Raw genomic sequence first — 17,923 nt, 5'->3', positions numbered from 1 at the left:
GACATTACACACACTTTTGTAAATCAAGAAAATATTTAATAATAAAAAAAAAGAATGTTCCCCAGGCCACGGCCCTCTCCCTGGGCCACGCCCCTTCTCCATGGCCACGCCCCTTCTCCATGGCCACGCCTCTCTCCAGGGAAGTGAGGGGCGGGTTGTCCACCTGGGAAAGGAGCCCATCTGGGAGAAGGAAAAGCCTGACCCTAAACTTGCACTGCCTCGTGGGATATTTTGGGAGAATAAATGTGTAAACCCTGCAGAAATCTGGAGAGGAGTCCCTAAGGCAGTTGGATGGTGCCTTGTCTGCCTCCTTCCGGCAAATCCTGCAGCCCAGCTGATGCCCAACGTCTTGCTCTGCTTTCCTTTTTTACCCCATCAGTGAGGCCAAGGGGGGAGGTCTCATTGTCTGGGCCATGGGTAGGCAAACTAAGGCCCGGGGGTCGGGTCCAGCCCAAACACAGCTGTCAACCTTCCCCTTTTTTGCTGGAAATCCCCTTATTCCAGCGCCGTTTCCCACTGCTTCCTGCTGCTATCCCGGATTGTTAGATATCCCGTAGACTGTCCCCAGGACAGGTGAGGCTGCTGATGCCTTATTTTCAAATCTGAAAGTGAAAGCTATGGGCCCAATCTCCTCCTCAATCCGGCCCACGGATGGTCCGGGAATCAGCATGTTTTTACAGGAGTACAATGTGTCCTTTTATTTAAAATGCATCTCTGGGTTATTTGTGGGGCATAGGAATTCGTTCATTTCCCCCCAAAAAATATAGTTCGGCCCCCCACAAGGCCTGAGGGACAGTGGACCAGCCCCCTGCTGAAAAAGTTTGCTGATCCCTGGTCTGGGCAGCCCAGGATGCCCAGAGACAAGACCCAGGCCTGTGCCAAGGGGGGGTCACTTGGGTGCTGTTAGTGCAGCAGTTTGACTCCACGCCCCAAAAACACACTCCGTTGCGCCTCAGGAAGAGAGCAAGGGCCAAGATCAAACAATTGCAGGCCTGTGGTACAAATTATGCAACAGGTGTAAGGAAACTTTGTGATGGCTTGCTCGTCATTATGGTGATCATTCCTGGCTCTGGAACAATGGCAGTCCCTGTAAGGCACCACACACCCTGTTTACCTGGCCTTTACGAAGGACATCCTGCTTTAGCGTCTGTCGATCAAGGCCAAAGGAAGCAATTATCTAAGCAAGGGTGAGCACAGCACCTGAATGCAAATCCAGTCAGGAGCCACTGCAAATCATAGCATCCTAGAGTTGGAAGGGGTCGTCCCCCACGAGGAAGTCTAGGCTGAGAGAGAGAGGAGAGAGACTCCAACCACCTCGAAGGTCCACACTGAGCATCACAGCTGAGTGGTGGGATTCAAATCCTCGTCCCTCCTGGGTCCTGGTCCAACACACTAACCACTGCACCACCACTGCCTTTCTTCGTTTGCTGACATGGGAACGAAATATCACCCACACCAGCCTTATGGCTGCTCCCCAAACAGGAACTCCAGGCTGCCCTTTGCCCAACCAAAACCGCAGCTGCCTCTTTTCCACAAGGAGGACAGAATCACAGAACCTTGGAGTTGGAAGATAAAGGAGTTTTGGGGTTCCTGGGCGCAGCACATCCTACCAGGAAGACCCCAGAGGAGTGTTGCATTGTGGGTCAGGATTGTCAAAGCTGCTACAATTTCAATGTTCAATTCTTTATTGCCATCCCTTTTGCAAAGGCTTCCCCCTTCGAAGAAGTCAAACCAGTCCAAGAGAAGCCAGCTGCACCCGAGGCATCTGCTCAGCTTACACTGAAGGGCTAAGGGTGAAGAATAAATTACCCCAACAAGCCCCACCCCACCCCATAGCTGCCGCAGCCCCTCAAATACAGAGACACACACCCTCCCTGCGGTTCTCTGTCCAGGGGAAAAGAGTCCGAGAGAGTGGGAAATCCCTCAAGGAAACATTGCCCTCTGCTGCAGGAGACGAGTTCGAGAGAGGAGCAAATCCTGCAAGGAAAGGGCATCCTCCATTGCAGTTTCTCCCATTCACACACACATCCAAAATCCCCCCCCCCCAGCCTCAGAGGTTTCGGAAAACGACTTTCTTCCCGCAGACCAAGTCTGGTTGGTGGATGGCATCCCACATCACTAGCATCTCATAAGGAACAAATCGGTGCACCAGGAGCAGCTCCTTGTAATAGCAGGGATCAAAGGACTCGAGCTTGGACGAGGGCACGCGCACCCCCACCGTGCGGATGCCCATGTGCGAGGCGGGCGCCAGTCCCGCCCTCTCCAAGCACATGCCCAGGTAGACGTCGTCGATGGGGAACAGCTCAATGCCCAGGGACTTTTGGTAGATGGTCCGCGAGGTGAAGCCGGACATGAGGACCCCTCCGCCGCCGCAATAGGGCGGGTACGACTTGGAGGTGGTCACCTGCTCGGGGACGTAATACTTGCTCCACTTCTCGCGGATGGGGCCCACATTGGTGATCAGCTGCCCCACAAAGAGATGCTCATCTCCCGCACCCGGGATGCCGAGAAGGTAGCGCACCATGTTGTCCGTGTTGGCGAAGACGTCGTCGTCCCCGTTGAAGACGAACCGCACGCCGGGGCAGCGAGCCTCCATCCAGGCGTGGAAGAGGACCTGCTTGAGCGTCAGGTTGAAGAAGCTGTCCTGGAAGCCCCACTGCAGGATGTCCCCGTGCTCCTCCGTCTCCAGCCGCAGCAGCCGGCCAAGCTTGCGGGCATCGCGGGCATTCCCCGGGACCCCCGCCAGGAAGACCCTGCGGATGTGGACGCCCTCAAAGGTCCGCTCACGGCCCCAGGTCTTGCGGATGATCTCCCGGCGCTCGTAGTTCCCCGGAGAGGACTTGATGGCCAGCAGGAGGAAGACCTCGTGCGAGGACTCGGGCCGCCCGCATTTCTCCGGCAAGTCCAGAAGCAGCGGGAACACTTTGCAGTGCTTGTAGCGCAAAAAGTCCTGGATGTGGCCCGGCAGCTCAGCAAAGCCAGGAACGCTGGCCACGGAGACGTTCTCGCGGCACTCGGCAGCGGGGCTGCGCCAGGGCTGGGTGGCGGCAGCAGGCGTGGATGGACTTGGGGTTGCGGCTCTGGGCTCCGTCAAGACAGCAGGGTCCTCGTCCGTCTGGAGGAGAAAGCAGAGCCCCATGAAGCCCACCACACCCAAGACGGCAGCTTCCAGCTTGTAGGACCAACGTCGCGACATTTCCACCTGGGAGAGAAGGGGAGAACAGAGGGGGTGAGAGACACAGGGGATTCCTGTGTTGCAGGGGTTGGGCTGGATGACCCTTGGGGTCCCTTCCAACCCTACAGCTCAGGGAATGAGGTAGAGTCTCTCTCACACACATACGCTCACTGAGGACTGATCCAGGCGAGAACCAGGAGTAAATCACACCATGCAAATAGGAGTGGACTCTTTTCTGTTGGCAAGCACTCCTGGGGGGGACGGCAGACCCCCAGTACCTCCCAGCGTCTTCCAGTGGGCACGTCTCTGGAATGGCATGTCCCTTCACTCCCGAGTGCCCCTCTGCAACACTTCTCATACGAAAAGTCTTTCGGCATCACGCAGCAAGAAGGTAGAGACATCCGAAGATCTAAACTACGTTTTATTCTTGGCCTCCTTCCTCTCCAGAAACCTCTTCTGCCTCTGGTTCTGGACTGCTCTCTGCCACAGACTCTCCCCACTCACCAAGCACTGTTGCCTCTTCAGCTTCCTCCACCTCCTCCTCCCATTCTTCTCCCTCATCTTCGTCCCACCACCAAACCCCTGGCTGTGAGCCTCCTTCTCTGCGCCCAAACAGCCCATGACAGCAGGACCATCCAAATGTCCTTATGGCTGCCTGCCTGCGCTTCGTCTTAGGGACTCGGACGCTATGGGGTGCCAAGCCCCAGCAGCCTTCATCAAGGCCAGTGCTCAGGGATGATGAATACCACCCAAAGATCCTAGTCCTCATGTTTTCCATAAAAAGGGTGACCAGAGGGGAACTGCACCTGATGATCGGATTAAGTTGACAGTCTTTCCTTGGACTTTGCTGTCACAGGAACCCCCCCCCCCCAATCATTCAGTTTGTACAAACTTCACACACGCACACGCACACACGACATACGCTACGCTTCTATTACAAATTCATAGAAAATCAACCATACATCGCATCTGCACCGTTCCACTTTTATTTTACTCCATGAAGGAAGGACTACAAAATGGGGAAGGTTTGATACAGGGCAGCCATAATCCCTTGAGCATACCAGCACATACACGGGAGCCCTGCCCAGTTGCTATGCCAACCCTGATGGTCCCAGACAGAAGACCATCAAGGTCACAAAGAACTTGCATATGGGAGTGGATTCAGCACGGACTGGAACAAAGGACAATAATCAGCTCTTCCCTCTGGGGGCGGGAAACTGCAAACTCCCCTCTGTCACCTGGAAAGTACTCATGGGGAGGGGGGAAAGGAGAAGCCAGCCAGGTGACAAGATACTCAGGTTACCTCCACAGCTCCTCCCTCAACCCCTCCTTTTTGTGATGTAGTCTTAGGGGTGTAGTTTGGGGGATTAGTAACTAATAAAAGTTGGGGTCCTCTTTTGTTCTGGGCTTCCATCTTGTTTCACTTGGTGGCAGGTGGGAGTCCTGTCGAGACAGTCTTCAATAAAGACCAAGCCTACAGGCTGCTGTTTTGCTCTGGTATTCCTGGCTGGTGTCCTTGTTTTTGTCCAAGGGAGCTCTTGGATTTTTCCGTTAACATTGCTATTTTAACTCACGTGCAACTACTCATTCTACATCCTTATTTTACCGTTCTGCTTTTCCTCTCTTAATTTTTGCCTGTTGTTGCAATCATCCTCTCTGTTTTATATACATTATAAAAAGAAAATTGTAACACTAAACTTTACCCCAAAGGGTGTGTGTGTGTGTTCAGCAACACACAGAAGAGGACAGGCTCCTCACTCCTGATGGAACCCATCCCAGTTTTGGAAGAGTAACATTTGAAACTAGCACTAGGATCATCCTAGCCCCAGGGCAGTTTCCACACAGTGAGGAGGAAATGCTGGGAAGGGGGAAAGAGGAGGAGGAAGTAGCTTCTCAGTGGCCGGGGGCAACCAGGGCTGCGTCCAGAGGGAAGATTCGAGTGCCTTGGTTTGACGTCACATCAACCATGCAGCTGATCCTAGCAAATAATAATAATAATAGTCTGACTGCGTTGCCCCAGCCACTCTGGGTGGCTTCCAGCATATACAAAATAATAATAATACATTAAGCATTAACAAACAGAGCCGCCTTCGGAGAGCCTCGTGCTCCACTTCCCACTCTGCACGTGAACAAAGGTGTTCTTGTGCAATTGAAGAAGTCCATTAAGGAAGGATGATTTTGCCGCAAGCAAATAAGTTGGCTTCCCTGAACTGCAGAGTGCAGAGGACACTCTGGCCCTTCGGGGCACGAAAGAGGCAGACTGCAGAGAGGACTCCTGTCCGTCTATTTAAAAGAATCATAATTTAAATCATTTCCTCTATGAGCCTAACTCACAAACAACATACAATAATGCTGTAATACTGATTGCAACACCATTCTTTGGAGCCCTGAACTGTGCATTGCTGGAGGGGGGTAGCTGGGGCAGGAGACTCTTGCTCTCAGGGTCATGGGTTTGAGCCCCACCTTGGCCACTGCAGGGGGTTGGTCTAGATGACACTCAGGGTCCCTTCCAACTCTTACAGGCTTGTCCTTTTGCACCTGGAGGGTTTCTCCTTCTCTTCATCTAGGCAAGCTCTAGACTGTAAACACCCTGCCTGACTCCCCAAAGCACCTGAAGGGCAAGTCAGTTTTGCACATGACAAGAGACAGCAAAGGTTTAAGTCTCTTGAGAGCCAGTGTGGTGTAGTGGTGAAGAGCATTGGACTCCTAATCTGCAGAACCAGGTTCGCGTCTCCGCTCCTCCATCTGCAGCTGCTGGGTGACCTTGGGCCAGTCTCACTTCTCTGAAGTCTCTCAGCCCCACTCACCTCACAGAGGGTTTGTTGTGGGGCAGGAAGGGAAAGGAGAATGTCAGTCGCTTTGAGACTCCTTCAGGTAGTGATAAAGCGGGATATCAAATCCAAACTCCTCTTTTTCCCTTAGTTTCCTTTTCTCTGACCTGCGGTTATAATTACAGTGGTACCTCAGGTTACATACGCTTCAGGTTACAGACTCCGCTAACCCAGAAATAGTGCTTCAGGTTAAGAACTTTGCTTCAGGATGAGAACAGAAATCGTGCTCTGGCGGTGTGGCGGCAGCAGGAGGTCCCATTAGCTAAAGTGGTGCTTCAGGTTAAGAACAGTTTCAGGTTAAGTATGGACCTCCAGAATGAATTAAGTACTTAACCCGAGGTACCATTGTATTCCTAGATCCTCTTCCTCCTTGGTCTCTCTCTCTGTGTCTGTTGTGGCAACAAGTCCCCCAGAGCCACTGGTGCCAAGCGCTTGTTATCTCCCTGTTTGCTTTCTCAAGCCACAGGCTCCAATTAAAGGAGTCCTTATCTGGCAATATCTCCCAGCAAACAATCTGCACAGCCAGCCCAGAGACGTTTCAAAGTGCAAAGGCAGCAAGGAACAAATTCCCAAAATGCAAAAAAGAAAAGAAAAGAAACTTTAAAAATCCTTTCTGGATGGTGAAATGGAGTCATAGAATTGGAGGGGACCCTGAGGGTCATCCAGTCCAACCCCCTGACATGCAGGAAGCACAGGCAAAGAATCCCTGGCAGGTGGCCCCCCAACCTCTGCTTAGAAACCTCCCAACACCTTCTTTCATGGGAGTCCACTCTGCCATCGAAGGACTCTTACCCTCAGAAACTTATTCCTGATGATAAGCCAGAATCTCCTTCCTCTACAGAATCCATTGGAGATTAGAAAGTGCTTCCAGAGATACTTCAAACAACTATATACACAAGGGCCAAGGAAAGAGACTGATTTAGACCAATTTCTAAGAACAAATGGATTACAAAAAATCTCTCAAGAAAATAAGACAATGTTGAATCACAAAATTACAGAACAGGAGGTTGAAGGTGCCATCCAGAACATGCAGTTGGGCAAATCTCCAGGGCCAGATGGTCTAACCTTCAAATACTATAGATCTCTGAAAGACTGGTTAATTCGGCCACTAAAGGAGGTTTGTAATGAAATTCTAGAGGGGAAAAAGGCACCAGAGTCGTGGAAGGAAGCTTACATTACACTTATACCGAAAACTGAGTCTGAAAAGACACAACTTAAGAACTACCGCCCCATATCCCTGCTCAATGTGGATTACAAAATATTTGCTGACATTTTGGCTAATAGATTAAAAAAAGTACTAGTGGAAGAAATTCATAAGGACCAAGCTGGCTTTCTCCCAGGCAGACACTTGTCTGACAACACGAGGAATATAATTAACATTTTGGAGAAGTTGCAAGTAACATTAATACCAAAGCAGTTTTAATTTTTATAGATGCGGAGAAAGCCTTCGATAATATTTCTTGGAGTTTTATGAAGAAAAATCTTCAGGGGATGGGGGTTGGTCAAGGGTTTGAAAATGGTATAAGTGCAATTTACTCAGAACAAAAGGCTAAGCTAATAGTTAATAATGTGATGACAGAGGAATTTAAGATAGAGAAAGGGACACAACAAGGTTGCCCAATTTCCCCATTGCTTTTTATTTCGGTCCTGGAGGTTTTGCTAAATATGATTAGAAGGGACCGTCTGATTAAAGGTATTCAGGTCGGAGCCAAACAATACAAATTGAAAGCCTTTGCAGATTATCTAGTTTTGACGTTACAGGAGCCAGAATCTAGTACGAAAAGAGTATTAGAACTGATTTAAGAATTTGGTCATGTGGCAGGATTTAAGCTGAACAAGTCAAAAACTAAAGTTCTTGAGAAAAATTTAACACCGATTGAGAAAGAGAGGTTTCAGAAGGAGACAGGTTTAACATTAGCTAAGAAAGTAAAATATCTGGGGGTTAATGTGACTGCTAAGAACTTAAACTTATTTAAAGATAACTATGAGAAATGTTGGACAGAAGTGAAAAAAGACTTAGAAATATGGTCAAATTTGAAGCTTTCCTTGTTGGGTCGAATTGCAGCTATAAAGATGAATGTATTGCCAAAAATGCTATTTCTGTTTCAATCATTGCAAATTTTGGACAAGATGGACTGTTTCAAGAAGTGGCAGAGAGACATTTATAGATTTGTCTGGCAGGGCAAGAAGCCCAGAATAAAATTTAAAATATTAACTGATGCAAAGGAAAGAGGCGGATTTGCCCTGCCAGACCTTAAACTATATTATGAATCAGCAGCATTCTGGTGGTTGAAAGACTGGCTGCTTCTTGAGAACACAGACATTTTGGACCTAGAAGGTTTTAACAATGTTTTTGGGTGGCATGCATATTTGTGGTACGACAATAAAGCATTTAAAAACCATATTGTCAGGAAAGCATTGTTTAATGTCTGGATAAGATACAAAGACTTACTGGAAAATAAAACCCCAAGGTGGTTGTCACCAATGGAAGCTCAATATGGAGGCCAAATGGCCGAAATATTGGGAAATATTGGAACAAGAAGGAGACAAATTGAAATTGCAGAGTTTTGAGAAATTAAAAGATAAAGTGCAAGACTGGCTTCATTACTATCAAATAAAAGAGGCCTATAATTTGGACAAAAAAATTGGCTTCCAGGTGGAAAAATCAAAATTGGAAACTGAACTGTTAGATCCCAAAACTAAGATACTTTCAAGAATGTATAACTTGCTGTTAAAATGGAATACGCAGGATGAAACGGTTAAATCTGCTATGATTAAATGGGCACAAGATGTTGGACATAACATTATGTTTGCTGACTGGGAACAGTTGTGGACCACCGGTATGAAATTTACGGCATGTAATGCCTTAAGAGAGAATATTATGAAAATGATATACAGGTGGTACATGACACCAGTCAAGCTCACAAAAATCTATCATTTGCCCGATAATAAATGTTGGAAATGTAAAGAAAATGAAGGTACATTCTTTCACCTTTGGTGGACGTGCCCAAAGATTAAGGCTTTCTGGGAGATGATTTATAATGAATTGAAAAAGGTATTTAAATATACCTTCTTGAAGAAACCAGAGGCCTTCCTCCTGGGCATAGTCAGCCAATTGGTGCCAAAGAAGGATAGAACTTTCTTTATGTATGCAACAACAGCAGCAAGAATACTTATTGCAAAGTATTGGAAGACACAAGAGCTACCCACCCTGGAAGAGTGGCAGATGAAGGTGATGGACTATATGGAATTGGCGGAAATGACTGGCAGAATCCGAGACCTGGGAGAAGAGTTGGTGGAGGAAGACTGGAAGAAATTTAAAGACTATCTTCAGAAATATTGTAAAATTAATGAATGTTAAAATGATGCTTGGATTGAAAATAAGTGGCATTAGCAACAAAGTTAATAAGAATATGCAAAAATGAATTGATAATGGATGAAAATATAGATTATAATATGTTAAGATACAGAGTTAAGATAAATGAAAGAGGGTAAGGATTTGCTGATTTGATTATTTAAATGGGAATACAAAAAGGGGAGGTGTGAGGAGGCCAAGGAAATAAGTTAATGAGTTTAAAGTCACAAAGAACTGACTTGTTTTTAATTCTTTTTTAGTTATTTGTTTTTTGTATTTGTATTTTGTATTTTTATTCCTCTTTTTTCTTTTTTATACATTTTTCTATGTTCTCTTTTTTGTATCTTTTTGTCTTGATATGACCTTTTTTATTTTGTAAACCTATGTCTTTGTAAAACCTCAATAAATATTTTATATATATATATAAAAAAACAGAATCTCCTTCCTCACCCTTTTCATCTGCCGGTTTGGATCCTGCCCTCTGCCAGTTGCATCTTTGACTTGAGCAGTTCTTTGGTCTGTTTCGGAGAAAGGAACTCCCTGCCCCCCGCGGCACGTGACCTCTGCTTGCCCCTCAAGCCATTGCTTCCGCTCTCACTTCCCTTTCTAGCTATTTTGGGGTCTGTTTTGCAACCTCCGACAATTCCCGGAAGGCATTAATAACTCAGTTTCCTGCATCGACTTTGCTAAGGCACAAACTGACTCCAGACCAGTTTGGGAAATGCTCTCTTTGATATATATTTATCTCAGGGTGCTTCACTCAACAAAACACAGGGAGCCGCATCATTTACCAGTCAGGGTGGGTTGTGGACTAGATGACCCTGCAGTGGCTTTCTGGCAGATTTCAGGATTGAACCTGAGGACTTCTGCAGGAGCTAAGTTTCTAGACCTCATGCTTTTGGGAAAAAGGATGGGTTTGAATGGAATGCCAGAAGTTGCTTTGCACTGAGGCCTAATGAGCAACTCTCCGCAGTAGGTCTTGCCCCAGTGAGGCAGCTGCAGACCCTCCAGGGTCCCAGTTTCCCAGGGACAGTTCCAGAGCTACAAAAGCTGTCCCAGTTTCCCTCTTGACCCCAGAATGTCCCGCTTCCCCTTTTTCTCCATGTCTCAGAGAACAATGAAAAGTGGTCTGCGTGTAGGTGCAAAAACAGAGGCCTGTTTATCCGGAAAATAAAATCCCTGGACCAAATGAAGGAAACAGTGAAGCTGGCAGATGGAGCCCGGCTATAATTTTGAAGGCAATGGTCACCACTCCGCTTCAAGTCTTTCATTGTAATGCTTCCACAGCCAGCCATTTCTTGGAAACGCAGAGAGTGTCTCTTCCTTATTTGCAACAGCAAGAACTGATCGACAGTGGAACAGACTCCCATGAGAAGTGGTGGACTCTCCTTTCTTGGAGGTTGGATGGCCATCTGTCTGGGATGATTTAGCTGAGATTTCTGCTTTGCAGGGGGTTGGGCTGGATGACCCTCAGGGTCCCTTCCAACTCCACATTTCTATGATTCTCCCTGCTAACAATTCCTGCCTTGCAGGGGCTTGGATGAGATGATCCTCAGAGTTCCTTCCAACTCTGCACTTCTATGATTCAATACGCCTGTCTTCTCAGGGGCTGGAGATCCCTAAGAACTGAGGAATCCAGATAAGACTGTCCCTGGACCTGGAGGTTCCAAAAGAAGAGCTGGATTGCTAGATCAGACCCAAAAGGGCCCGTCTGTCCAGCATCCTGTTCTCACAGATGCCTGCAAGCAGGATTCCAGAAAAAGTGCCCTCTCCCCTCCTGGGGATGCCAGACACGGGGATTCAGGAGTATACATTGCCTCTGACTGTGGAGCACAGCCACCCTGGCTAGGAGCCATCAATAGCCCTCTCCTCCTCCATGGATTTGGCCAATCCTCTTTGAAAGCCATGCAAGTTGGGGCCACTCCTGTGGCAGGGAGTTCCACAGCTTAACTCTGAGCACCTCTGAGAGCAGGAGCTGGCCTGATCCCATCAGGTGGTTCTTCTGTCACCAGTGGAATGTTGCAGGGCTGCAACCAAACCAGACGCAGCGTCAAAAAAGGGACCCCTCCCTCATCGGGCAGACCCCACCTCAAGTCACATTCCAAGCACACCGCCGCACGGCATTCGCTTCTGCATTGCACACAAAACTGGCCCCAGGAGAAATCCAGCCCAGGACATTCTGCTAGCTCAGAATGCAGCTAAGCTGGTTTCTTTGCGGGTGGAAATTGCCATCAGCCTCTCTGGACTCATAGAATCATAGAATCATAGAGTTGGAAGAGACCACAAGGGCCATCGAGTCCAACCCCCTGCCAAGCAGGAAACACCATCAGAGCACTCCTGACATATGGTTGTCAATCCTCTGCTTAAAGACCTCCAAAGAAGGAGACTCCACCACACTCCTTGGCAGCAAATTCCACCGTCGAACAGCTCTTACTGTCAGGAAGTTCTTCCTAATGTTTAGGTGGAATCTTCTTTCTTGTAGTTTGGATCCATTGCTCCGTGTCCGCTTCTCTGGAGCAGCAGAAAACAACCTTTCTCCCTCCTCTATGTGACATCCTTTTATATATTTGAACATGGCTATCATGTCACCCCTTAACCTCCTCTTCTCCAGGCTAAACATGCCCAGCTCCCTTAGCCGTTCCTCATAAGGCATCGTTTCCAGGCCTTTGACCATTTTGGTTGCCCTCCTCTGGACACGTTCCAGTTTGTCAGTGTCCTTCTTGAACTGTGGTGCCCAGAACTGGACACAGTACTCCAGGTGAGGTCTGACCAGAGCAGAATACAGTGGCACTATTACTTCCCTTGATCTAGATGCTATACTCCTATTGATGCAGCCCAGAATTGCATTGGCTTTTTTAGCTGCCGCGTCACACTGTTGGCTCATGTCAAGTTTGTGGTCAACCAAGACTCCTAGATCCTTTTCACATGTACTGCTCTCAAGCCAGGTGTCACCCATCTTGTATTTGTGCCTCTCATTTTTTTTGCCCAAGTGCAATACTTTACATTTCTCCCTGTTAAAATTCATCTTGTTTGTTTTGGCCCAGTTCTCTAATCTGTCAAGGTCGTTTTGAAGTGTGATCCTGTCCTCTGGGGTGTTAGCCACCCCTCCCAGTTTGGTGTCATCTGCAAATTTGATCAGGATGCCCTTGAGTCCATCATCCAAGTCGTTGATAAAGATGTTGAATAAGACTCAATCCAAGGTGGCCAAAAATGAGGCGAGGCCCACCCAGTGCAGTGCTGTGTGGTGAGGAGGTCAGCCGTTTCACACAGAATCATCAAAATAGAAGGTGTCCCCGAGGGTCATCTAGCCCAACCCCCTGCAATGCAGGAATCTATCACCCAACGTGGGACTCAAACCCATGACCCTGAGATTCCAGCTGTATAGTTCTGATAATCTAGCTGCGATTCCTAGTTGTGAACAGGTTCTCAAAGTCAGGCTGAGAGTGAGCGACTGGCCCCCAAGGCATCATCACCCAATGAGCACTGAGCAGGGAGATTGGGACCCTGGTCCCTCCCTGGTCCCAGTCCAGCACTCTAACCACTGCACCACCGCTGCCTCCACAAATCTCAGCTAGATAGAAACCAAGGCAGGGGGTTGGGCTGGATGACCCCTGGGGTCCCTTCCACCTCTACTGTTCCACGAATGGTCTAGCTCAGCAGAAGGCAGCTTTGGCTACATCAACCTGTCCTATTTCAATCTTTTTGGGAGCCAAATTCAGGGTGACCTCTACTCAGAGTAGACTCACCGAAACCAGAGCAAGCTCAATGAGCCATGCCAGCTGATTTGGGCAGGTTCTGCTCCGAGTGAGATGCCACCTCTGGAGGAAGAAGTGGCTTATTTTATTTTGCAAACGGGACCAAAAAACAATTTCCAGAGAAAAAAGGGATAAATCTGTCCTCTGGGGAGGTTGCCTAATCTCGGCGCGGAGCCCCGGCTGGTTCTGCCACCCAGACAGTCCCCGGGAGTCAACAGTTTCTTAACGGGGACCAGAAATGCCTGTTGGGCGAGTCGCTCTTTTGCAAGAGGCCCCAGGGCACGATAGGCGGTAATAATTTGGCAAAATCTGCCCCACGTTAACAGTGAGTCACCAGAAGCAGCCTGGGGAGCAGGTGAACTTGGAGATCTCACGGGACCTGGAATCCAGGGGTCGGGGGGACCCCAAGTGTAGCAGGAGCCAAAAAGGGGGCGAAGCAGCTCACCTAGTCCAGCACCCTGTCCTCCCAGTGGCCAAATGTCCCCAAGGACTGGGGAATGGAGATAGACTGCTTCTGGACCTGGAGGTTCTACAAGAGTACAAGAACCTGCTGGATCAGGGAAATGGCCCACCTAGTCCAGCATTCCGTTCTCACAGCAGCCGACCTATTGCCACTTTTGGGAAACCCCATAAGCAGGATTGGAGTGCAAGAGCAACTCTCCCCTCCTGGTTTCCAGAAGCATTGCTACCTCAGACTCCGGAGGGCAGAGGAGCATGAAAAATAAAAAACGCCAATGCTATTCTAGGCTGTTGCAGCTTAGAAATTTGATTTATTCACATATTCAGGCCTGGATTTAGATGGAGAGAGTGCAAACCTGACAGCCTGGTCATCTCATGAGGGGTTTGTTCCCCACTAGAGACCAAAGCATCTCCAGAGGGAAAATGTCAGGTTCTGCACTTAGGCAGGAAGAACGAGATGCACAAATATAAGATGGGGGACACCTGCCTTGCCAGTAGAATCATAGAATGGTAGAGTTGGAAGGAACCCCAAAGGTCATCCAGTCCAACCCCCTGCAATGCAGGAATCTCAGCTGAAGCATCCATGACAGATGGCCGCCCAACCTGTGCTTAAAAACCTCCAAGGAAGGAGAGTCCATGTGAAAAGGACTGAGGGGTCTTGGTGGACCAAAAGCTGAACATGAGTGAACAGTGTGATGCAGCAGCGAAAAAAGCTAATGCCATCCTAGGCCACATCCACAAGTCTAGTTTCCAGATCAAGAGAAGTCACAGTGCCACTCTATCCTGCCTTGGTCAGGTCACACCTGGAATTCTGTGTCCAGTTCTGGGCACCACAATTTAGGAAGGATGTTGACAAGCGGGAAGGTGTGCAGAGGAGGGCGACCAAGATGATCAAGGGCCTGGAAACGAAGCCTGATGAGGAACAGTTGAAGGAGCTGGGTATGTTTAGCCTGGGAAAGAGGAGACTGAGAGGAGATAGGAGAGCCATCTTCAAACATCTAAAGGGCTGCCTCAAGGAAGGTGGAGCAAGCTTGGTTTCTCCTGCTCCAGAGAGTAGGACTTCAAGTGACAAGAAAGGAGCGGCTCTCCATGGGTTTAGTCTAACCTGGAGATGCCCTCAAGGGATTGAGCTCAGGTACCTGCACGCAGAGGGAATGTTCTGTGGGTCAAATAGCAGCTATAAAGATGAATGTATTGCCCAAAATGTTATTTTTGTTTCAAACATTACAAATTGTGGACAAAATGGACTGTTTTAAGAAGTGGCAGAAAGATATTTCTAAATTTGTCTGGCAGGGCAAGAAGCCCAGGATAAAATATAAGATTTTAACTGATGCAAAAGAAAGGGGTGGCTTTGCCCTGCCAGACTTCAGACTGTACTATGAATCAGCAGCATTCTGCTGGTTGAAAGACTGGCTGCTTCTTGAAAACACAGACATTTTGGATTTAGAAGGTTTTAACAATGTTTTTGGATGGCATGCATATCTGTGGTATAAGGTTAAAGCTCATAAAGCATTTAAAAATCACATTGTTAGGAGATCTTTGTTTAATGTTTGGATCAGATACAAGGATTTACTGGAAAACAAGACCCCAAGGTGGTTGTCACCAATGGAAGCTAAAGCCCAGAAAAAGCTCAATATGGAGGCCAAATGGCCAAAATATTGGGGAATTTTGGAACAAGAAGGAGACAGACTGAAATTACAGAGCTTTGAGAAACTAAAAAATAAAGTGCGAGACTGGCTCCATTATTTTCAGATAAGGGAGGCTTACAATTTGGACAAGAAAATTGGCTTCCAGGTGGAAAAATCTAAATTAGAAACAGAAGTGCTAGAACCTAAAACTAAGATTATGTCAAAAATGTATAACTTGCTGCTGAAATGGAATACACAGGATGAAACGGTTAAGTCAGCTATGATTAAATGGGCACAAGATGTTGGACACAACATTATGTTTGCTGACTGGGAACAGTTATGGACCACAGGTATGAAATTTACGGCATGTAATGCCTTAAGAGAGAATATTATGAAAATGATTTACAGGTGGTACATGACACCAGTCAAGCTTGCAAAAATATATCATTTGCCCGATAATAAATGTTGGAAATGTAAAGAAAATGAAGGTACATTCTTTCACCTTTGGTGGACGTGCCCAAAGATTAAGGCTTTCTGGGAAATGATTTATAATGAAATGAAAAAGGTATTTAAGTATACCTTCTTGAAAAAAACAGAGGCTTTTCTCTTGGGCATAGTCGGCCATTTGGTGCCAAAGAAGGACAGAACTTTTTTATGTATGCTACAACGGCAGCAAGAATACTTATAGCAAAGCACTGGAAGACTCAAGATCTACCCACTCTGGAGGAATGGCAGATGAAGTTGATCGACTGTATGGGACTGGCAGAAATGACCGGCAGAATCCGCGACCAGGGAGAAGAGTCGGCAGAAGAAGATTGGAAGAAATTTAAGGATTATTTACAGAAATATTACAAAATTAATGAACTCTGAAAAGATGCTGGATTGAATTTTTGTGGTTTCTAGCTGCTATGATAAAGATAATAGGGATTAAAATTGTTTAAGTCATAAAACTTAAAAAGTTGATTGGGAAATATGGTGTTAATTAAAAGAAATGTTAAGAGATTAGGATTTGCTGGATTAACAATTTGAAATAGAAAACAAGAAGGGGAGGTATGAGGAAGTCAAAGAAACATGTTATTGAAAAATTGTTACTGAAATTGACTTGTTTTTAATATTTTTCTTTTTCTTTTTGTGTTTGTATAAAATTGGAAAATCTAATAAATATTTATATATAAAAAAAAACAGAGTGAATGTTCTGCTGAGCTACAGTCCTCCCTAGAAATGAATGAAGAGTCTAGTCCTCTTGGTTCCCAACAAAAGGATGGCATAAGTAGGAACACTGGATGCTGCTGAGTCTTCCAGCTCAGCCGGCAGCAGATCTCCGGGACTGGGGGAAGGGTGCCTCTTCCAGCCCTACCTGGAGACATTGTGGGGTTCAAATCCTCCCACCTGGCCACAAATGGTCTGACCTGGGGAGCCAGCTGTGTGGCCTCTCAGTCTAGCCTTCCTCAAAGGATTGTTGTACAGTTCACATGTAGAGAGAGAGAGAGAGCCACATTCCCCCTTCTTGCTGGCTGGGATCTTTGGAACTCCCTACCTCAGGAAAACAGCCCAGATCCTTCCTGGCTGAAGATTTCCTTGTTCCAACTGTCTTTGGGGAGCTGACTGCTTGAATGAAAAGTTGCTGCTGTTTCTATTTAAAACAGATTTTATAGATATAGATAGTCTTATGTCTATCAATGTTTAACTGCTTTTTAATGACCCCCCCCCCCCCGAAAAAATGTCAGTTGCCTTGAGTCCCTTTCACGTGGCTTATAAATAAATACATAAGAATAAATGAAAGCATCTTCTGGAACAGCCTGCAGGGCTCTTCCAGCTCTTCCAAACTACAACTCCCAGAGGCCCCAAACCAGCGCCGCACGGAGGACATCAATCCCTGCAGGGCTGATCACCGCTGCGCCCGTTTACTGCTCAGTATGGCTCTTCATTTTTTGGATTATTTACTTTTTATACCATTTAACTCTTGCCAGTTTTTTTTTAATCTTCATCCAGAAATAGTGTTTAACAGCTGCAAGGATTTATAATAGCTAAAAAGCAAACACTAAGATTATAAAGCAATAGCTAAAAGGTAAGCGCTAAGGTTATAATAGCTTAAAAGTGCTTAAGATTGTAACAGCTAAAAACTGGAAGGGAAAAAAGCACATGTCCCACTACACCTGAATGGGTTGAGAAAAATCTGGAAACTCCGAGTAAGATAATAATTACAACCAGCTCTGTGTGTTAGTAGGGAGGAAATAGATTTATTTATGTTTTTGGCAATGTTTTGGATCAACAAGTTCAGAGACAAAGTCCAGCCTAATGCTGCTTTGAACCTGCTGTGACAATATTTCTTTATCATGGGTTTATTGTGCTTATCTGGAGAATAATAATAATCATAATAATTTATTATTTATACCCCGCCCATCTGGGTGGGTTTCCCCAGCCACTCTGGGCGGCTTCCAACAGAATATTAAAATACAATAGTCTACAGACACACATCCTAATTCTAATTGGGTTTTTTTTGTCCCCCCCCCCCAAAAGCACCAAGGCTTCTGAATGGACTCACCCAGAGACTGAGCCTCCTCTCCGCCTTGCAGGACTTCGGCAAAGAGTCCGTCTGCCTCGCGCACCTGGCAGCCTGACTCACCTGGGCAGGTAAGGGGGCGGGGCCAGGCACGGCCAAGGGGCGGGGCTTGAAGGTACCCCCACGCCCAGAGCAAGGTCGGCTCCAAGCACCCCAA

The 17,923-nt window shown here is 47.1% G+C and overlaps 1 protein-coding gene across 3 annotated transcripts; it reads right to left on the bottom strand.

The window, feature by feature from the left end:
• Window positions 1-1,667: 1,667 nt before the first annotated feature.
• Window positions 1,668-17,843, bottom strand: B3GNT3 (UDP-GlcNAc:betaGal beta-1,3-N-acetylglucosaminyltransferase 3). 3 transcript variants are annotated; one of them, XM_083594792.1, is made up of 2 exons: window positions 17,749-17,843; window positions 1,668-3,202 (listed from the first exon to the last, which is right to left on the bottom strand). In XM_083594792.1, exon 2 carries the CDS (start codon window positions 3,194-3,196, stop codon window positions 2,051-2,053), a length of 1,146 nt encoding a protein of 381 aa, XP_083450918.1. In that variant the 5' UTR covers window positions 3,197-3,202; window positions 17,749-17,843; the 3' UTR covers window positions 1,668-2,050. The 3 variants fall into 3 exon arrangements, with proteins under 3 accessions (XP_083450918.1, XP_083450919.1, XP_083450920.1); XM_083594793.1 differs by lacking the exon at window positions 17,749-17,843 and adding an exon at window positions 6,799-6,836; XM_083594794.1 differs by lacking the exon at window positions 17,749-17,843 and adding an exon at window positions 3,341-3,552.
• Between the last annotated feature and the right edge of the window lie 80 nt (window positions 17,844-17,923).

This window comes from Podarcis filfolensis (genome assembly GCF_964270895.1).
Source record: "Podarcis filfolensis genome assembly, chromosome: 18".
NCBI lineage: Eukaryota > Metazoa > Chordata > Lepidosauria > Squamata > Lacertidae > Podarcis > Podarcis filfolensis.
The sequence above is the reverse complement of the archived record's forward strand: the minus strand, read 5'-3'. Positions and strand labels throughout refer to the sequence as shown.

What these genes read in the sequence shown, in the direction of transcription:
- B3GNT3 (XM_083594792.1), bottom strand. Translation starts at nt 3,196, where the DNA reads ATGTCGCGACGTTGGTCCTACAAGCTGGAAGCTGCCGTCTTGGGTGTG.